The sequence below is a fragment of the Heteronotia binoei genome, chromosome 21 (genome assembly GCF_032191835.1).
Source record: "Heteronotia binoei isolate CCM8104 ecotype False Entrance Well chromosome 21, APGP_CSIRO_Hbin_v1, whole genome shotgun sequence".
Classification (NCBI taxonomy): Eukaryota; Metazoa; Chordata; class Lepidosauria; order Squamata; family Gekkonidae; genus Heteronotia; species Heteronotia binoei.
The window spans coordinates 78188010-78210570 of NC_083243.1; the positions used below are offsets into that span (position 1 = coordinate 78188010).

At 41.3% G+C, this 22561-nt stretch overlaps 1 protein-coding gene across 3 annotated transcripts in view; it reads right to left on the reverse strand.

Annotated features, from left to right (window-relative positions):
- Window positions 1-4574: 4574 nt before the first annotated feature.
- RMDN3 (regulator of microtubule dynamics 3) overlaps window positions 4575-22561 on the reverse strand; it is a 79935-nt gene continuing 61948 nt past the window's right edge. For all 3 annotated transcript variants that reach the window (XM_060261348.1, XM_060261349.1, XM_060261350.1), the window contains exons 11-13: window positions 17892-17945; window positions 11013-11093; window positions 4575-8982 (exon numbers count right to left, since the gene is read on the reverse strand). In XM_060261348.1, the coding sequence (XP_060117331.1) occupies window positions 8929-8982; window positions 11013-11093; window positions 17892-17945 (189 nt within the window). In that variant the 3' untranslated portion in view covers window positions 4575-8928. The remainder of the gene's footprint in view (window positions 8983-11012; window positions 11094-17891; window positions 17946-22561) is intronic.

The window sequence follows — 22561 nt, forward strand, 5'->3', positions numbered from 1 at the left end:
CAGCCTGTTTTCTGTCATTGTTTGAAATGGCTGCAGGTCTCCCAGCTGGGGCCCCATATACTTGAGAAATGAGCTCCCAGCAGTATGTTTGACTGGCTGCTTCAGCTCAGGTTGGGGAACCATAATAAACATCTCAAAAATCATGTGTGGATTGGCCTCATGGGAAGAATTTTCTGTGCCTACTGGAATGCCCTTGCCAGTCAGTGTAGACAGTGCTGAGGCAGATCAATCAATGGTTTAGGGCTGGGGGGGGTCGAACTCATTTGTTGTGAGGGACGGATCTGACATAAATGAGATCTTGTTTGGGCTGGGCTATGTCGGGCCGGGCCATGTGTACACCTATTTAAGATTAGGTAGCACAGATATAAACTTTTCAAAGGACACAAACACAACTAAAGATTTTTTTTTAAACTTAAAACATGCTTAAAACATTAGCACTTGTTGGTCATAAAGGTGCTCTCTTTGTATTTTTCCCATGGGATCCAGGGAACACGGCAAAGGAAGCTCTGGCTCTTTCCCTCCCTTCCTCCCCAGGGGACCAGGAGGGAGAGGAGCTTCACCCAATGAAGAAAATTGAGTTTTGCTCTGTAGCTCCTGAGTGATTGAGCAAGCCTTGTAAAACAAGCTGAGATGCAGAAGGAAACAGTTGCTCAGGGGCCTCATTCGGCCCCCAGGACACATGTTTGACACCCCTGGTTTAGGGTAATGCACCTTCACATGTTCATAAGTGTTCATCATCTAAAACTATCCTGCCTTGTATCTGCTAAATTATGCCACTGTGATTTGTCATAACCCTTGTCACTGTGTGCTTGATGCAAAGTAGAGATTGAAAAGTGAAGTCAGGAAGTCTTAGCTTCAAGTCTGCTGCACATACTGTTTTCCATCCTAAGAGAGTTCTGGTGGTTTGTAAAACAAAACACTTCCCCCACTCCCAAACTTCACAGAAAGAGAAAGGAAAAACAAAATGTTGGCTCTTTAGAACTCAGGAAAAGCTTTACAAGTTTTTAATTGGAATCTTGCTTTCTAGCAAACTTACTTTAGAAGTTACAATATGGGAGTTTGAGTCAAATATGCATCTCTATCCCAACATTAATTTTCTGAACATATTTGGCAAACAGAACATGTTCTCGTTTCTGCAAAGCAACATCTTAAGTCACGAACAGCAGCATTATAAATGAGCTTGTTTTCTGCATTTTGTGCATGTGAAGCTCCCTCCGTTTGGAAAAAAATCTGAATAATAATCTATTTAAAATAGATTATATTTTATAATCTATTTTAAATCCTGTCTCCATAACAATATCTGCAAGGCTGTTTATACCAATATTTAGAAAACAACACAAGATTAAAAAGGCAATGTGAGAATACCTCCGTTCTATAGAAGCTGCCGTTCTCCATTTTCCCATCACAGAAAAAAAATTCCAAGTTCCACATCTACATGTCGATTCTGCCTTTTCAGGAACTTTCTGTATGATCTGCCTGCAGTGGACAACACTCACCCCCACTTTGGAAGACTATATCAGCAGCACACATCCTTTGGCATCCAAAGAAGAAGCAATCCTCCCCAAAGTGGCAGGAGCCTTCATTCCTCCTCCAGCCTTCCAGTCCTGACCCCAACCACACCAAAGCCAAGCAAGCTCTGCCCAAGTATTTACCTTCTAGAAACAGCAGCACTTCAGTTACTGACTCTTTAACTAGCAATACTTTAGTCCTGCATAGGCTGCAATAAACTAGATGATTGTTTTATTGGAAGAGTTAAAGCAAACCTCTGAATACCATGTGTTAGGAGAGCAACTGCTTCTGCGCCATTTGTTGTGCAGCCCAGAGGTGCTGCCTTACCTATGGGAGCACCCCAAAAGCAGTGGGGTCCCCTAGAACTGACCTGAAACAGAGTTCCTGCGAAAACAGGCCGAGAGAATACCCAGGCTTGGGCTAAAGGTCAGCTTAGCCTGCAAGCTGGATCTTTGTCTGAAGGCATCCTCCTGGGTAATTCCGGTCTCTCCTCCCCCCACATCTGACCATGGAATGTCAAGAACAATGAGTCCTGCCAGGTATAGTATTCTGCATTTCTAAACACTGGCAGGCAGCAGCTGGCTAATCCTTTCATGTCTCCATACCCCACCCAAGCACCTTTTGTGTCTCCCTATGTTAATGTGCAAACCTACTGCACAAACCACCTCTTCTCTTCCTGCCTCTTTTCCAGGATACCAAAACAAAAATTAATCTCAAACATTAAACCATTATGGCCCTTCCTAACAGTCATCAGGAACTCATTCTCACCTTTTGTGTCAAATGGGGTGTCTATTCATTTCACCTTGGAAAACTTATCTACTAACTCCATTCTTTGAGTAAACAGAGGCCATTACACTTTTTGTCTAACACCTGGGAAAACTCAGACCTTGCTTTTGTCAGAATCTCCAAAAACCATCAAGTTATTGTTTAAACCACTTAATGCAGGGACATCAAACATGCAGTTTGGGGGCTGAATCAGGCCGCCAGAGGGCTCCTATCATGCCCCCAAACAACTGGGTGTCATCTGCTGCCTTCTCCCTATATTTTGCTTTCTTCTGGATAACAGCTTGCTTTGCAAGGCTTGCTCAATTGCACAGGAGCTACAGAGCAAAACCTCTATTTTCTCCATGGGCTGAGGTTCCTCCCTTGGGGAGGAAGGGGGGGGGGAGGCAGAACTAGTTTTTCCAGGCTCTCAATTGCAGAGCAGAGCTACTGAGCCAAGCCTGTCTTTCTTCTGTTGTCTGAGGCTCTCCCCCAAATCACCTGGGGAAGGAAGAAAAGAGCCACAGCTTCCTTTGCCCAGTTCCCTGGATCCCATGGGAGAAGTGCAAAGACCGAGTGCTAACGTTTTAAGCATGTTTTAAGTTTTTGAATATATGTGTTTGTCTATGTCCTTTATAAAGTTTATGTCTCTGTACCTAATTTTAAATAGGTACACACATGGCCTGGCCCAACAAGGTCTCATTTATGTCATATCCAGCCCTCGAGTTCAACACCCCTGACTTAACGCATCCAGTCATACCTTCAGGATACATTTGGGGGTACAAATAGACCCAGCTTTGCTCATGTTCAATGTGTTGTGTGTTCCTAGATTCAACCATGCACACACAAGACTCTGGCAGTCTTGTCTTTCCCCTCATAGACTTCTGCACATCTGGATAGGTAAATATCACCTCTGCAACAATCTCTGGATAGATAAATATCACCTCTGTAACAATTTCTGCTTTTCACGCCTAATTTTCCTAATTCTTGACTGTGTTTATTTTGATTGCTTTAAGCGTGATTACATTTTCTACATATTTTTCTAAATAAAACATTTATTTTTAATCTGGAGTCTTCTTTCTGAAACTGGACCTTTGTATTATTGGTGAGAACTCACTCCAAAATAGCTCTACCTAGGTCCACCTCTTGCTAATTTCCCCATCAAAAAGAGGAGACCTAAGCATTTCCAGTAACAGTTGATTCGCCAAATCAATTGGCTGGCTACTAAGTGAGAAACAGGCTGTTGGACTACATGTACCACTGGCCTGATCTAGTAGGGATGCTCTTAGAAGTAAGGAAAGAATTAAATGCATAGAAAACAAAAGGCAGGCACAAACATTAGGCCAGACTAGATTGAATAATCAGGGATGGCCAACGGTAGCTCTCCAGATGTTTTTTGCCTACAACTCCCATCAGCCCCAGCCAGCATGGCCAATGGCTGGGGCTGATGGGAGTTGTAGGCAAAAAACATCTGGAGAGCTACCGTTGGCCATCCCTGGAATAAATATTTGGCCTTTTGGCCTGTGGGGAAACAGGTTCATTCCCTATTTCCATAGTTTACGTACTGCAGCCTTTCCCCTGCTACTCTTTGTCATTGTGGGTCTCCCTTGAAGCCTTAATTTACTCTTTCACAAGACCATCCCTAAGCTGTTGCTTTCTTGTAAGCATGACCTCCCTGTTTCTCTAAGAGTAAGAGCTCAGTTGAATTATTCATAGGCAAGGGAAAAGGTCTCAATTATTTTTCAAATACTAACTCCCTGAATAAGTTGAGTAACATCAAGGAAATGTTTATGAGAACGTTTATGAGAAGACAAAGATGTGGAGAAGCTCTAGTCTTATTCTGGCTCGCATGTCAACAGTTGCCAATGCACAAATATTGTGGGGGGAAAATCCCCAAGTCCAGTTCTAGAGCCCAGCACCACAGAAGCAGCAAGATATGCTAACTTTCCAAGAGTTCCTTGGCTTTTTGTGGCTCTGGACCAATAAAACCGATGCCATGTCTAGAAACACCGGACAGCTTAGCCAACAGAGAACTAAGTGGAAGGAACCCAGCCACATTTAATTCCATCTTAGAATTTTAGTGTGCAACACACTGGCCCTATCCAGACTCACAATTATTGCATCACTGGGTTTAAATGTGTATTTGCTCTGTATCAAAGATGACACAGTCAACTCATATTGTTATTCTTATACAGTACTGAAAGAGCTGTATCCCAGAATTACCTTTTAAGCAATAGCAGTTGCATATAAAGATACTGCAGATCTGAATTTCTTGACACTTATATACTGGACATTAGACAGTATTTTCACATTTAAAACTTTTATTTCAAATAAAACTCAAGTTAACATAATTTATGTATGGTAGTTTGAAAACACTAATTTGTCATATTTTGTTTTTAAAAACCAAGAAGTTCAGTTACAGGAAAATACAATGATCTTTGTCTCTAGTATAAAACTTTGGAAGTAAGTCTCCTGTGGTCAGTAATGCGATGTGTCTTTTTCCAGCTACTTTTTGCTCCTATGACTCTTCAGTGCCTCATGTTCCTCTGGGAGGATTACAGTGCATTCTTAAAGGACTTTCACATTTATAATCACAGTTTGCAAGCAAAACATGTGCAATTAAAAATGAACAATTGTTTTCAGCCTAGGCTGCTAAAGTGTACCCCCTTTATAGGGAAAACTCTTTCTGAACAATTTTTGTTCAAAGATGACTTTTCTTCATAACACTGATCTCAGGTTTACTAGCTCCAGACAATCTGATTAATCTCAGAAGGTATTTTATATTTAATTTTCAGTACATTATTACATGTTATTAGTGATAACAGTGCCCTAAATAAGAATCACTGAAAAGGGTTGTGGGGGAGCTCAAGGTAAACCACTCTTCCTCCCAAAATCCTTAAACAGAACACACAACCCAAGGATCGGGGTCAGTTTACCAAGGCCTCTTCCTCCTAGCCATAGCTTGATGCTTTACTACCATTAAGCGACTCATCTTGAGCCAGTTATGGGAGAGGAGATTCCCCTCTCCCCCCCAAAAAAGGTCCTCACAGTATGTAGAATGCAAGCAGTGGGCTATACTTTACCAACTTCTGTCTTGAACCATGTCATGCAGAAGACCACGACCACTCATTCCTTCTCAGGTATCAAAACTGACTTCACATACAATTTTATCTAGGAGACTCCAGCTTGCCTCCTTTAAAGAAATTAGTATCTTCCCTTTAATCAATGATTGGTATTAGGAAAGGTCGCTGAAGGATGTCTCTCCTCATGTATTCAGTGCCATTTTAGTCACATTACTTTGCTAAAGCATGGTCAGAAAAAAATTAATTCAAATATCCAGTGCACATTCAAATTATGAAATGTTTGCAATACAAATTCCTGATGCAGTCACAGAATATCACAAATGGGAAGATAAAAACTTAAAACTAAAAAAGGGGGCAACTGATAGTAAAGATTAGATCAATTAAGGCCATCATTAAGACCTGGTGGAATGCCTAAAGAAGGAACACACACAACTTGCAAAGTGCATCTCAGTTACTTTTCTCCACCTCCTCTAAAATACACTTACAGGTTTTAATATGAAAATATTTTGGTCTTGATCTGATAACATAGCTCTCTCAACCATTCAATTAAAATTTCCCCATGCTACAAACATTCAAATTTTTTGTAAAAGTAAAAATCCCTCTCTATGAAGTGGAACTGATTCCAGTAGATCCTGGAAGATCACCTGTTCTTTGACTACTGGAGCAGTAACTCAAATTTCTTCCTATACAGTACTGCCTCAGCACAGCCACAATTTGGTCAGATACTGCAGAGGCACTTGAACGTCACCAGATATGCCAAGTCTGCTAAGAGGCCTCAACCAAAGTCCCTTTCCAGGCATAATCGTAAGTGCCTCAGTGGGTTTCACTAGTGTTAACAGGAATGTTGAAAGAAACAAAGTTTGAGTCCAGTGGCATCTTTAAGACCAACAAAGTTTAACTCTGGGTAAATTTGTGTGTGCATGTGTGTCTGCATGGCTGGAACTAAGCCAAATCCTAGTCTGTACCACGATCTCTAAACAAACACAAAATCTTTAGCCATGATCAGACCTAAAAAATATCCAGCATTTCCAAATAATAAATATGCCTCAGAACTATGAAGTTTAAAAGTATATTTTAAAATTATTGAAAGTTTACATTTTAAATCTGAAATGAAAAAAATAGTAACTCTCAAATATTTTAAAAAAGCCACTTCTCTGCAAACTCCATTATAATATGGTACAAACTGAAGCATTAGGACAAAATGCACCAGGGTTTTTTCCTGCATCATTTTAAAATGAAGCAAATAGGTTATATGGAATGTATGGATTAGAGTTTGCAAAAGGAATGACCTTGGTGGACTGAAACCTTATAATAGCAGAACAAATATTACAGTCAGTGATACATTTTAAGTGTCATGCAAGTTATATTATTGCAGCAACTTCAAAACTAACAAAATTATATTTCAGCAAAAACTCTTATGGACAACATCTTACTTCTTCAGATACAATAACTTGGTCCTCATCATGTAGATGTTTTACATCTATATAGTGAGAGTTCATTAACTGAATAAGAGTCTACATTTATTGCAACTGAAGAGTTGGGCTCTAATCCACAATAGCATATGCTGAAATTAACATTTTGCTAGTCTATAAATAATCACAGACTCTTGTTGGGTTCTTGCTTCAAGAGACTAATATGTCTAGTCTACTTGAATTACTTGTAAGTGTTTGAGATGTTAGTCTAAACGTTTGAAAGGAAAGAGGATTAAGAAATGGGAAACTATGTAATTGGAAATATCTTTGGTTAATGGTCACTCTTCCAATTTAATTTTCAGAATAATAAAACATTATCATTATATTATAATTCGAAGAATGAATTTAAGTCTTCTGCAGAAAACTCAGAAGTTCTTAAAACACAGTTATTTCACATAACTAAGAAACACTGGAATGATAGTGAATTATTACTCAATAATTCAACCATCATGAATAGGAAAAAATCTACATGTTTAAGATATTGACGGCACCCTGTTAGGTTCCCATTAAAACTACAGAATATACAGAAAATGGAATTATACTGCTCTTGGACATAAGATTGTTGGTTTTGTTAACCTGTTAAACCATGAGAACTTTGGTTCTTCTTTCAAAGGTAGGCACCCCCCCCCCCCCCCCACTAATAGGCATTTGCACAGAGGCAACATATTTTTAAAAGTATAAACATTGATCTTGATGCATTCTGTCAACCCTTGCAGAAAAACTCTTTTTTTTCCTTTAACATTTTATTCAATGTTTGTGGCAGTGATGCTTTTCCCCAACAAACAGAAACCTGAAAGCAGGTACACTGCTCCCACAACTTTTAAACTAGATGCTTCCAGTTTCTTTAATAGAGGGTAGTATGGTAGGAGAGAATGCTTGTCTATGCAAACACCTTCCTTGTGAACAGTGTTCAAGCAGTAGAGCACTCATGGAGTAACAAAATTCACAAGCAACTTGGTGAATATGTGAAAGGATAGACTGACTTGTGCTTTGCAGTATTTTCAGAGAGTTTTGTAGGTTCAGGTAAAATTATGGCTTTTTACAAAAATATTAGCCTGTTTACATTTTACATGTAATTCCATGTTTTAATCTGCTGGATATTAACCACTAGCCCAATGAAAAGCTGAGCTGTTCCACCCTTTTGAATAAAACAGTATGTCTAAAAATATGACTCATGCATAGCAAACTAGTCTGTTATTATGAGAACAAGCTGTTGAAACCTAGAGCTCATGAGTTCTCTCCTCCCTCTCCCTGCAGGCAACACAGAAATGAATGATTTCCATTTTTTGTGACACCATCATTGGTTATTATGCTGAGCCATAAACTATGGTGTATTCTTCTGTCTTCAAGCCAGGATTAAGGTGATGCTTGAAATCCTAGCTCAGTTGATGGATTGCATGAAACAACTGATTTTTTTGAAAGCCAATTTATGTACAATGGGAGGCTGTGGGTAAACCCAAGCATTTCCAAAAATTATTCCCATAATGATCAACTATGGTGTAAATTGTCCCCATCTCTATTTTACCATTTCTTTCTTTAGTTTACATATACATTGAGGTGGACATAAGCCATAATGTCACAGTTTATGTACAAAGAGCCAACTAGCACAATTTAAGTTTAAAAAACAGGGTGCTATGTGCCCAGTGATTTTAAAATCATCACCATCTCTTGTCCAAGTTATTTTTCTAGAATAATCTGTAATCATTTCTGAAATGGAATTAATGTATGAAATAATGGTATACTGATCCCCTTATAGAAATTGTGCAATTAGTATTTCATAAAACTCTCAGCTGTTGAATATGCAAAAATCAAACAAGTGCAAAAATCCCTAATCAATGAGTAAATTCTGCTTTGAGAACAGTTTAAGAAAGGAATGTCACTGTCTAAAACAGCAACAAAAGAGTAAGATTACATTTTTTTTTACCACAACTCTTTTGCTAGTATGAATATTGGAAGATGGAATTATAAAGCTGCAATGGATTCAATCTTTTTGGATTCCACATCTTGTTCATGAAGCTCAATCAGGGCAATCACTGCAAAACCTTTTACACTGGAGCTTTTGCTGATCACATATATTAGATGGATGGGAATTTTGAACTTGCTTAGGCTTCTGAAACTGCCAGCATCTCTTCTATTTCTTTGTTACTTTCTGCATCCTGCAGCAAAAGAAAACTTAAGTTCAAGATTAGTTGGTTTAAAGTAATTACATTTGCAAAATTGTATAACTGTAAGAAATCAGCATTCTTTTCTTCTTCTGCCCTGAATCGGCAATGAATAAATAACTCCTCCACAATGGAAAGAAATTTCCTCTGATCTTTCTCATTTATATTCTAAGTACCGTGTTCAAATTTCTCAAACATAGGCTTGGATCCTATACTTTTGCTCCACGTGTTTCTTTTTGGATGTTGTGGAGGCAGTCCTCTGCTACAGAACTTGCTCCCCCTTGTGCTAAGCACTTGTTTGCGCAATTCCAACTATTTCCAAAGAGTGAAAAAAGTGCCTAGTGCAAGTTCTGGAAAACCCAAACAGAAAAGTGCACAGAGCAAAGATATAGGAGCCAAGCCAGAGCCCTTAAATATTTTACCTGTCATAGTGGCTAGCAATGATTCCAACTGCTTCTCTGCCCTTTCTGGATGATGAAAAAAGAGATTTTTCCTACCTTCAGTTTGCAAGACCTTAGCAAGACTGTTAATGATAGAACATCTGGAGATCATTAATTCTTAGGGTCAGCCCTACGTCAAAAGAGCCTTTATGGCACTTAACGCACACACAGAGAAGCAAACATATGTATCTCAATGCAGAATAAATTTCCCTACTAGAAGTACATTCTTCACCTTGAACCCCAGTTCTACTTTATTCTTACAAATGTGATTCCTACAAATATGATTTCCCCCCTTAAACAATTTAACAACATTCTCCTTCCTAGTCAAGCCTTTCAGTTTTTCAGAGCTGCCCAAATTAACAAACCTAGACATTGCTTGATTGCTGGCATTTCCTGTTCAAAGCTGTAATTCTTTTGCCTGACATTTGCTGTCCCTAGAGTTTAGCACGCAGCAGCAAAGTTGCTAGTTTTGTAGTACATTTCTTTCTGTAGGTGGCAGCAACACCAGGTCTGCATAATGGCAGATATTGGGGAGTCACTGCTGCTTATTTGTAGGTTAAAAGGCAGCTGAATAGCTCTATTATAACAATAGTCATAAGATTTATGGTTTAAAGATCCTTGTTTGTTTCAAAATGATAACTGTATAGTAGATACCATAAATACTAGAGGGTGGAAATTCCCAGCTAAAGCATGGCACAATGGACTTAACACAGATGAGTTAGTGTGGAAAGAAAGGAATGCAGACAGGTAATAGGAAGAAGAAGAGACGACAGATTTATACCCTGCCCTTTTCTCTGAATCAGAGATTTAGAGCAGCTTACAATCTCCTACATCTTCTCCCCCACAACAGACACCCTGTGAAGTGGGTGCGGCTAAGAGGGCTCTTTCAACGACAACTTCTACAAGAGCTATGGCTAACCCAAGGCCATTCCAGCAGGTGCATGTGGAGGAGTGGGGAATCAAACCCGGTTCTCCTAGATAAGAGTCCACACACTTAACACTACACCAAACTGGAGGATCCTAAAAATGTAGTAGCAAAGCAACAAGGAGCCAGGACAAAACTTGGGGGAGAGGCACAGGGGGAGAAATACAGGTTAATAAATGCTTTCTTAAGTTGCTAAAGGGGAGGGGAACAATTCAAGGGAAGGCTCAAAAAGATGAAGCCACAGAAATCCCAGAGAAGGAGTGACAAGGGCAGAGAGACAATAGCTTTAGCTTCAGGCATAGACAGGAAGAAATAAATTTGGGAATGCTGAAATAGTCACTGGTAAGTACAGCCAGCACACTTGTATAAAAGACAACAAAGGAAGAAGCTACAGGGAAAAACCAGAAGCTGTGTGCCTGAGAAACTGATCAGGCTCTCTAAGTTCTGAAATGCAGAAAAGTAGATCATTCCCTGAGCTATTTTACCAAACTCTTAGAATTGATTAGCTGTTTAGGCCTCTTGTTGAGTCCATGTATCACTGGATGCAAACCAACACAGATCTAAAGTTGTAGGCAAATGCTGTTATTTATAACACAGCACATCATTATTTGAAAGCATTAAGTCAATTAAGTATGCACATAATTTGCCAAAGATCCTACCTCTTTTGTGATAACTGGCAGCTCTGAAGCCAAAGTCAACCAGTGAGCAGCCGCAGAGCTATCTCCCAGTTCCCTGTAGCACTGGAAGAGAAAAGTGGTCAGAATAATACAAGAAAATAGTGAAAATGGAACAGTAATGAAGTTTTCATTCCATCAATGATACCATGCACTGTTGGGAAAGCTTGGAATTTAGAGAATAGGTTTGGGGCAGGCTTTTTTTGTAGCAGGAACTCATTTGCATATTAGGCTACACCCTCCAAGAGCTTACATGGCTTTTAGTATAGGGCCTACTGTAAGCTCATACGCTGCATCAGGAGTATGGGGCCTAATATGCAAATGAGTTCCTGCTACAAAAAAAAGCCCTGGAGGGGGAGTCATTCAAATTTTCTGCAGAGGAAGTTATGAAATTTTGGCTTAGAAAGGATTGCATATTTAATGTGTCAACAATGAAATGCACATTTAAACAGTGATACACAATTCTTAGGAATGTGAGCATAAGGCAAAATACTAGAAGAAACTGCTAAGTTACAAAATGACAGATTTTTGTATCATCTTCATACATGGGTCAAATTTCCAACATACCCATATTTTCACAAAAACAAAGCAAGACAAATCTCATTTCTTGTTCTGTAAGTCTCATGAAAACTTAACTGTAGCCAGAGATACCATACTGGGTCATTTCAAGTGGTCAGTATAAAACCCTGTAATCTATACCAGTGCTCAGAAGTGGACGATTAAGAAGAGTGTTCAATAAACCGGGCAGATGTGAAGTCTAACACAAGGAGGAGACCAGTAGCCCCCTAAAGGCTTAATAACATTTATTTCAGCATGAACTTTCATAACCCAGAGCTTCAGATAAGTCTGCCATTCTGAAAGAGCAGACATATTTTCCATATGCACAGCAGTATGTACATCCAGCAGTATGATCACGTGTATATGTCAACAATATGCTTAATTTAAATATTAGTCCAGCCACTGTGATCACATTACTCTAAGAATTAAAGCACACAGAAAGAGCTTTTACACAGCACTCTCACTGTGAGTGAAAGACAGACACTTTGACTCCTCTGTCTAGAAGCTATCAGTGGATGAAATTCTATCGCCTTAATCCTTTGGGGAAAATACTTATATTATTTATTTGTACCATTTCAGCATTGAAACAGCTCCATAGTTAATAATTTGTGATGTGAAAACTAAATTTATTATTTTGTCCAAAAGCTATTATATAAAATATATTCATATTCTACTGCCAGATAGGGACATGTATATGTAATGCACAGGATCTGTACAGACTGAAAAAATGGATTTAGCTATTCTTGCTAGTTAGGTATATTTTATTAATCTATTTGTTAGCATAGAAAGGCCCCTAATTTTTCTAGAAGAGCAGCTAACATTTAATTAGTATTTTAGTTTAACAGCAACTAACAATTAATTAGTATTTTAGTTTAACAGCAATCTGGTGAATTGAAAATCTCAATTCAGATATCAGTTATATATAAATACTGTTAGGTGGCTGAAACACGCACTAGTTGTTTTCCTATTTTATCAAGTGTTTCCACTTTTCCTGAAGGGAAGACAAACAGAACCATCTGGATGGGAATTAACACAGATGCAAGATTTTGTATGTGCCATGAAGACCAAACTAGAGTTGCTGTTCATCTATAGATAGGAGATAAGAGCTATAACACAAAAAACACACAAAAGCAAGAAGAAACCCCTCTCCAGCAGGCTCTGAGCAGTTTAAGAAAAATTACACTCACCTTGCCAGCAGTTCTATCCCAGCTCCCAGCACCTTTCTTCAACCCAGCTGAGTCACTACTGATAAGATGTCAGCTTCTTATCTCACTACACATGCTAAGCAGTTCTCACTTATATACTCAGAAATTAAACTTTGTTGGTCTTAAAGGTGCCACTGAACTCAGTTCTCACATCTGTTGTTAATTCCTTTGTTATCTCTGTCCCAATTTGCTGCTATTCACATGTCTTACCAACTACTTTAATCCAGTTTTAGTTATACTTAATACATATACTGTTTTCGCACACAGCTTACCTCGCAGTCACAAACCTGTTCCCTCCGCAGCGTCCGGTTGGATTTCCCACCATCTGCGCCGGAGTTACAGGAAGTGGTGCAGCTTCTGCATAGCAAACATAAACAAGGTTTTAGCGGTTTACGTTTGCTATGCAAAAGCCGTGGCACTTCCTGTAACTCCGGTGCAGATGGTGCGAAATCCGACCGGACGCTGCGGAGGGAACAGGATTGTGACTGCGAGGTTAGCTGTGTGAGAAAACAGTCTCAGTTACTTATGCATCTTGACTCTAATTAGCCCTTTCTGGCAGCTAACCCCTCTACCTATGTATTTGAAGGAGTGTGCATCTACACAAGTTCTTGAACTGAATTATCTTGGAGGTGCCACTGGACTCAAACTTTGCTCTCACATCTACTTGTTAATTCTTGTATTTGTATGCTAATTTCTGCCATTCACAGAGTTTACCAACTACTTTAATCCAATCTCTGCTATAATTACCCAGTTACTTATGCATCTTGACTCTAACTAGCTCTTCCTGGCAACTAATCCCCCCCCCCCTCTCTACATATATGTAATGTTGAGGAAATTCTGTTTCACTGTATCTGAAGAGGTGTGCTTGCACATGAAAGCTTATACCTTGAATAAAATGTTGTTGGTTTTAAAGGTGCCACTGAACTCAAACTTTGTTCTAATAGAACATCAAGTAAAGTATTCACTTGGTTTCAGACTTTAATGAACTCCCAGCCAAGAATGAAACATTAAATTTGCACACTACTTGCAATACAAATTAAATTCTTAGGGAATAGAGCAATTTCACAAGAAGCAAGTTCAGCTACACTCTGTTTGGCCTCTCCTCAGGATGCTGTAGCAAAAGCCACTTGGCTTTAAGCATATGTAGTCTGCAAATGGATGTCAGAGGAATGGTACATCCAGGAATTTTACACTTGGGAAATTGTTACTCTATTTATGAAAACAAGAACACTTCCCAAGCCTTTTGTGTAAGCCAGCTGTAAATCACAGTTCTTAAAATTACAAATGGCTCTCAACCTAAATCTTATCTGTGATCTTAAGTAGAAACAACTTTATAGGTAACCAAAAGTACTTAAGGAGAAAATATTCATGATTACTGCTTCTAACAGGAAAAAGCTTGCAGTCATTTAGTGGATTAATTAGTTTTAAACTGGTTTGTCCTTATGCTCTCTTCTTGTTTAGTTCACATTCCCATGGTGATCTTTGGTCAAAATTTATTTACAGACATTTAAATTAGCTAATGTAAACAAACCATAGCTATTCCGGGGGAGATAACAATAGTACTATCAAATCAGTTTATATATTTACAAAGTTGCTCTGAATTAACACATAAGTATTTATTAGAGCAATCTGCATTTGACAAGAACCTTCTACGATGGGGACAGGGATTATCAATCAATCAATCATTTTATTTATATCTCTCCCTCCCCGCCGAAGCAGGCTCAGGGCGGCTAACAACATTAAATCAAATACAGTAAGTTATACAATAATATTTAAAAGCAATAGCTAATTTAGCAATTTAATTAAAATTCTAAAATTAATAAAATTAACATCCTGGTGCTATTTCAACAGATGGTAAAAATCACTTAAGCAGTCTCTCTATCTTTTAATCGGTGAAGGCCATCCCGAAGAGGATGGTCTTGCAGGCCCTGCGGAACTGTTCAAAGTCCCGCAGGGCCCGCACTTCTTCCAGGAGCTGGTTCCATAGGTGTGGAGCTACAACAGAGAAGGCCCGCATGTGAGTGCTCTGTAGTTTTGCTTCCCTGCTGACCTCAGTGCTCTTTGGGGTTCATATGGGGAAAGACGGTCCCTCAGGTAGGCAGGTCCTCAGCCATATAGGCTTTAAAGGTAATAACCAGCACTTTGTAACGAATCCGGTATGTAACTGGCAACCAGTGCAGTCCGCGCAGCCCTGGCTGTATGTGCTCCCATTTTGGGAGCCCCAATAGCAGCCTAGCCGCCATGTTCTGCACCAGCTGCAGCTTCTGGGTTCGGCACAGAGGCAGCTCCATGTAGAGGGCATTACAGTAATCCAGTCTCGAGGTGACCATTGCATGAATCACTGTTGCTAGGTCCTGGCACTCTAGGAAGGGGGCCAACTGCCTTGCCCGCCTTAAATGAAAAAAGGCTGACTTAGCAGTGGCTGCTATCTGGGCCTCCATTGATAGTGAAGGCTCCACTAGAACTCGCAAGCTCCTGACCCGGGAGAGGTATTTCCCTCCCCAGAGTGCCCCGACCCACGCAAAGGACTTCTGTCTTTGCTGGATTCAGCTTCAACCCACTCAGCCAAGTTGCCACGGCCTGCAGTGCCAGGTCCAAATTCCCTGGGACGCAGCCAGGCTGGCCATCCATTAGCAGATAGAGCTGGGTGTCATCTGCATATTGGTGACACCCAAGCCCATGCCTCCGGGCAATCTGGGCAAGGGGGCGCATATAGATATTAAATAGCATCAGTGAGAGAACTACTCCCTGAGGCTCCCCACAATCTAGTGTGCGCCTCTGGGACAGCTCACCCCCGATTGCCACCCTTTGTCCCCGATCCTCAAGGAAGGAGGAGAGCCATTGTAAAGCCAACCCCCTAACCCCTACGTCGGTGAGGCGGCGGGTCAGTAGCCGATGGTCGACCATGTCGAACATGGCCGACAGATCTATCATCAGCACTGCCACACCATCTCGATCCAGATGCCGCTGGAGGTCATCTGCCAAGACGACCAGCACTGTCTCCGTCCCGTGACCTGGACGAAAGCCGGACTGGCAAGAGTCTAGGACGGAAGCGTCATCCAGAAAACCCTGCAACTGCAACGCCACTGCCCTCTCAATAATTTTACCTAAAAACGGTAAATTAGAGACCGGTCGGTAGTTTGCTAATTCGGCCGGATCTGCTGTACTTTTTTTCAGGAGGGGGTGGACCATAGCCTCTTTCAAGGGTGTTGGAAAATGCCCCTCCAGGAGGGATCTATTTATGATGTCCTGTAAAGGACATCTAAGCTCCCTCAGGCAAGATTTAATTAGCCAGGAGGGGCACGGGTCCAGATCGCAAGTTGTTGGGCATGCAGAGGAGAGAATTCCGTCAACTTCCTCCAGGCTGAGTGGGTCGAAGCGGTCCAGAACTAAGCCAGAAGACAGGCACGGAGCCTCCAGTTCATGTACTGTATCCAATGTGATGGGCAAGTCCTGGCGGAGCGACATGATTTTGTCTGCAAAAAATTTCGCAAAAGCCTCGCAGCCTATTTCTAATTCTCTAACATTTGGTCTGCCTTGGGGCAGTGTAGTTAAGTGTCCAATTATTCTAAACAATTGTGCCGGGCACGAATTTGCAGACGCAATCCTGGCCGCAAAGTAAGCTTTCTTCGCGGCCTTGACTGCCATCTCATAAGACCTCATAAACATTCTATAAGATGTTCTCGTCGCTTCGTCACGAGTGCGCCGCCACTGCCTCTCTAGTCGTCTGAGCCCTTGTTTCAGCTGACGTAACTCCAAGGTATACCATGGGGCCAGCCTCACACGAGGGCGCAGAGGGCGTCGGGGTGCGATCTCATTGATCACCCTGGATAGCCGATATTGCCAGGCATCGACCAGGATGTCAAGGGAATTGCCAGGGGGCCAAGGATCCCGTAGAGCCATTTGGAACCATTCCGGGTCCATCAGGCTCTGCGGGCGAGCCAAAATAGGCTCTCCGCCCTTACAAGATTGAGGCAGCGTCTCCATATGGGCCTTGAGGGCTAGGTGATCAGACCATGGCACCGCCTCCACCGCGATATCGTTCACCTGAATCCCGGATGCAAAGATCAAGTCTAGTATGTGCCCTGCCTGATGCGTAGGAGTCGTAACAAATTGAGAGAGTCCCAGTGTCTCCATGGAAGACACTAGATCCATTGCCCGATTGGAGGCTGCGTCATCAGCATGGACACTGAAGTCACCCAGGACCATAAGCCCTGGGTACTCCAACGCCCAGCCCGCCACCGCCTCCATCAGAGATGGTAAGGTGCTGGCTGGTGCGTTAGGCGGACGGTACACCAGCCAGATCGCCAACCCCTCTCCGACATCCCACGCCAGACCAGCACATTCAATACCATCGATTGTTGGGCCGGGAGAGCCTGGAAGGAGTAACCCTCCTGTATGAATAACGCCACCCCTCCCCCACCCGCTAGTCCGTGATTGGTGAAAGACCAAGTAACCATAAGTCTTTCCATAAGTCTGTGGAAAATCATATGCTTTGCAAGCAGAAAGTCCCACATCCAATTTCTAACTTTTCCAATTAAACCCAGGTCTTACATTGCAGGGTTAGAAAATATCTTTGCCTAATATACTGGCAAACTACCACTAGTTGGAAGTACAAAATATTGGGCTAGATTAAAGGTAAAGGTAGTCCCCTGTGCAAGCACCAGTTGTTTCCAACTCTGGAGTGACATTGCATCATGACGTTTTCACGGCAGACTTTTTACAATATTAGCTTAATATGTTTATACCAAGCACTCCGAATAAAGACCCAATATACAGGAATACTGTACAGAGTCTGTGATCTACCAAATACTCACACATACCATTATTATTCCACAGCACTGACAATCTCACTGAACTAACATAATTGAAACCAGAAACATCAGAACAACCAGAACATCAACCTGCATCTTGGACTTTAATGACTATAAAATGTATAGAAATGATTTTATTGTATATTTTGTTTTTTAATATTTTGTTGCTTTTATTTGTTATTAGCTGCCCTGAGCCCTTCAGGAGAGGGTGGGATATAAATCCGATTAAATAATAATAAATAAATAAATAAATAAATAAATAAATAAATAAATAAATAAATACTTACCTTTACAATGTATACCCTGCCTGCTTTTGAAAAACCAGCACTCAGGTTTTCAGCCTACAAAGGCAGGAAAAGAGTTTAAATATTTCAAAGGGTCCAGTCTGAATAGTTTAATTCAGCCTATGCAAGACTGTATTAGATACACATTAAATAGAAAAGGGCAACATTGTTTGCGAACTGGAAATTGGGAAGGAGGGGAACCTATTAGGCAAAGAGGAATTTCTGCTACATTCAAAATTAGTTTAAAAGATGGGGCTTTCAAATATGATGATATGCAACTTTTATGATTCCATGGCCCAGTTCCTTGTCCATCAGTGTACCTCTCCTGCTCCAAGCAGTAAGCAAACACATCTAGGAAGTTAGAAGCTATAAGAAATAGCTTGTTGCATACATTTACATTAGCATATTTAAACAAATCTTCTGAGAGAGACTTGGCTAATATTTCAAAACATTTGTAACAGAACAGGTGGCAGAACTTGGATAATCCAATATATTCTTAACATCTGGGCTGTATACATTTTGAGAGATGCTGTGATGGAACGGCCCTGGTTTGCCTACCAGACCCCGTTCCCCTTTCTGGAGGGAGCTATTTCTCCTCTGGCCACTTGGGCTCGCTGCCACCACCTGCTCAGTCTAGGGGTTCGGACTGAGAGGAACAGGACTCCCAATCCCCCTCTCCAGCTCTGAGGCCAGGCCTCAAGGTCCTCTGCCACCCTGTACTTGGGTATCACAGAGACCACAGCACTTCTTCGGAGAACGCCTGGAGGATTGGCACCTTATCCAACCACAGGCCTTCCCCCTTTCCGCGGGGCCCCCTTCATAAAGCGTGGTCTAAAGCGGTTGGGGATCTATGTGGTACAAAGTTTGACTGCCAACATTCAAAACAGTAAAAATATTTAATTAGAAGAGGAAAAGAAAAGAAAAAAAAAGCAGTTGCATGTAAAAGTTTAGCACAGCACCCGAACAGCAACCAGAAAGACAAATAAAAGGTGGATTTAAACGCATCCTCCCATCCCTGGTCTAAATTTGCCCTGCCTTGTGGATGACTTACTCGGTCTGACTGCCTGGAGTCCTCTCCCTCTTGAGAAGGCCTCTCCCACAGTCAGGAGCCCACAGACTGACAACCTCTCTCCTTGAGGGCCAGCCGAGAACTGACCTTTTCCCGCCTCACTCCAATAAAACAAAAGAACTTCCTGAGAACTAGAGTTGATGGTTTAACTCTGGAAGGGTGGAGGGAGTGAAGGGAAGGCTAGGCCACAAAGCCTGCCTTAGCAGTTTCATGTTCCCTCCCAACCAAGCACCACCATTAACTAAGATGGCGTTTCTCCACAGATGCAATGAAGTATTTTACAGCAATGTATTTTTTTAAAAAAAACCAATAATAAGATCTGAACTCTAGCAGACTCTATTTTTTTACTTTTTTAAAACAAAACCCCCTGATGTGTAAAATAAAATTATTTTCCAAGAACACTTCTGTTCTCTCAGGGCAGTTTCCCAAGTTCCAACGGACAACATCACCTCAAAGAATGGCTGACTGTTGCTTTCCATGCCTGGGCCTTTATTGTGGGATGGGATTATATAAAGAAGACGACGACTGCAGATTTATATCCTGCCCTTCTCTCTGAATCAGAGACTCAGAGCGGCTAACAATCTCCTATATCTTCTCCCCTCACAACAGACAGACACCCTGTGAGGTGGGTGGGGCTGAGAGGGTTCTCACAGCAGCTGCCCTTTCAAGGACAACCTCTGCAGGAGCTATGGCTAACCCAAGGCCATTCCAGCAGGTGCAAGTGGAGGAGTGGGGCATCAAACCCAGTTCTCCCAGATAAGAGTCCACTCACTTAACCACTACACCAAATTGGTGTAAGAGGCAACTATATGCAAGTAGTCGTCACTCCATGCATCTGATAAAGCCACTTGTTCATTCTGATTTATTGCGGTCTCATCCTTAGCTATCACAGTACTTAGCAGCCTGATGTAAAGAACTACTGTAACCATTGTGTGACTATGTAATATGTGAATTCATTTGAATGTTTCAAGATTGATTATTTTAGCATGAAAAAAATAATGACAGCTAGACTTATTTTCCTTTAGAACGAAGTTTGAGTCCATTGGTACCTTTAGAACAACAAAGTTTAATTCTAGGTATAAGCTTTTGTAACAGACTTTGCCAACCATTATATATAGGTTGAGAGAGGGTAAAGGTTAGCTGCCGGGAAGGGCTAATTAGAGTCAAGACTCATAAGTAATTGAGTAATAACTAAAACTGGATTAAAGCAGTTGGTAATAGCAGCAAATTAGCATACATGTAATAAAAAAGTTAACAAACAGATGCAAGAACTGAGTAACTTAGCTTGTGTAGTCAAAAAAGAACTCTATATCTCTGTAAAGCCCTGGGTGTTCCATTGCCCTGGGTGTTGTAATAAATTGTAATTCAGCAATCTCTCGTTCCAGTTTGTTTCTGAAATTGCTTTGCAATAAAACAACTACTTTGAGGTCCCCCACTGAGTGTCCTGGGAGATGAAATGCACCCACATGGCCACACAGTATGCTAACATCTTTACAGTTGACTTGGAGCAAGGTTTCCTAAACTCCTACCCACTCACATCTCTTTTATATCTGTGACACACTAATGGCATCTTCATCATCCAGACACATATTCCACCATGTAGTCAACAACTTTCACCCCATCATCAACTATTTATGCAACCATGAACCATTTATGTAAGAAATAAGTAGTGTCCATTTATGTGGACACTACTATAAAAATACACAGTGGATGCAGAGACCCCCACCTTATACTGGAAACCTACTAACCAACAAACATACGTACATTCCTCCAACTACCATCCTAAATGTACCAAACAATACATTGAATACAGCCAGGCTCTATAATACCCTCTATTTAAACCCAGAACTAACAAAGCCAGAATGATACCCAGATTTATGGCACTTCACAGCTATGACATCAATCTGCTTTTTATCACCCTCCACTGTTGTTTCAGCCCAGTTAACAACACCAACTAACAAACACAGACCCCAATTTGTGATTCTTTTAATCTGCTAAAAACATTTCCATGACTCCACATACCAGCTCACTGCCCACTTTCTCTGTATTTAGGACTGCTTGCCATTCCATTTTTGTCTGATGAAGTCTGCTTAGAGCATAAGAAAGCTTACATTCTGAATAAAACTTAGTTGGTCTTAAAGGTGCAACTTGTCTAAGAAGAAGAAGAATTGCAGATTTCTACCCTGCCCTTCTCTCTGAATCACAGACTTGGAGTGGCTTACAATCTCCTATATCTTCTCCCCCCACAACAGACACCCTGTGAGGTGGGTGGGGCTGAGAGGGCTCTCACAGCATCTGTCCTTTCAAGGACAACCTCTGCCAGAGCTATGGCTAACCCAAGGCCATTCCAGCATGTGCAAGTGGAGGAGGGGGGAATCAAACCCGGTTCTCCCAGATAAGAGCCCACGCACTTAACAATCAAATTGGCTGTCTACTGCTTTGTTCTATTTCGTTGTTATTTAGTCGCACAGTCAAGTCCGACTGTTTGTGATCCCATGGACAAAGTCACGCCAGGCCCTCCTGTCTTCTACCATCCTCCAAAGTTTGCTCAAATTTGTGTTTGTTACATCAGTAAGACTGTCCAGCCATCTCATCTTTTGCTGTCCCCTTCTTCTTTTGCCTTCTGTCTTTCCCAGCATCAGGATCTTCTCCAGTGAGTGCTCCCTTCTCATTTGGTGGCCAAAGTATTTGAGCTTCAGCATCTGACCTTCCAGGGAACAGTCTGGGTTGATTTCCCTTAGTACTGACTGATTGGATCTTCTTGCAGTCCAAGGGACTCTCAAGATTCTTCTCCAGCACCACAGCTCAAAAGCATCTTTTCTTCTGCGCTCGGCCTTTCTTATGGTCCAGCTCTCACAGCCATACGTTACTACTGGGAATATCATCGCTTTGACTATATAGACTTTTGTTGGCAGGGTGATGTCTCTACTTTTTATTATACTGCCCAGGTTCACCATAGCTGTCCTCCCAAGAAGCATATGTCTTTTAATTTCATGGCTACAGTCACCAGCTGCAGTGATCTTGGATCCCAGATATGTGAAGTCTGTCACTACTTCCATACCTTCCCCTTCTATTTGCCACGGTGTGATGGGGCCAGAGGCCATGATCTTAGTTTTTTAGATGTTGAGTTTCAAGCCTACTTTTGCACTCTCCTCTTTCACCCTCAACAAGAGGTTCTTTAGGTCCTCCTCACTTTCTGCCATTAGAGTGGTATCATCTGCATATCTGAGGTTGTTGATATTTTCCCCGGCAATCTTAATTCCGGCTTCTGCTTCGTCCAGGCCAGCATTCCGCATGATGTACTCTGCATATAAATTAAATAAGCAGGGTGACAATATACATCCTTGTCGAACTCCTTTCCCTATTCTTAACCAGTCAGTTGTTCCATATCCCGTTCTGATAGTTGCTTCTTGACCCTTATACAAGTTTCTCAGGAAACATGTGAGGTGGTCTGGTACTCCCATTTCTTTAAGGACTTGCCACAGTTTGTTGTGATCCACACAATCAAAGGCTTTAGGCATAGTCAATGAAACAGAAAGATGTTTTTCTGATACTCCCGTGCTTTCTCCATAATCCAGCGAAAGTTAGCAATTTGATCTCTAGT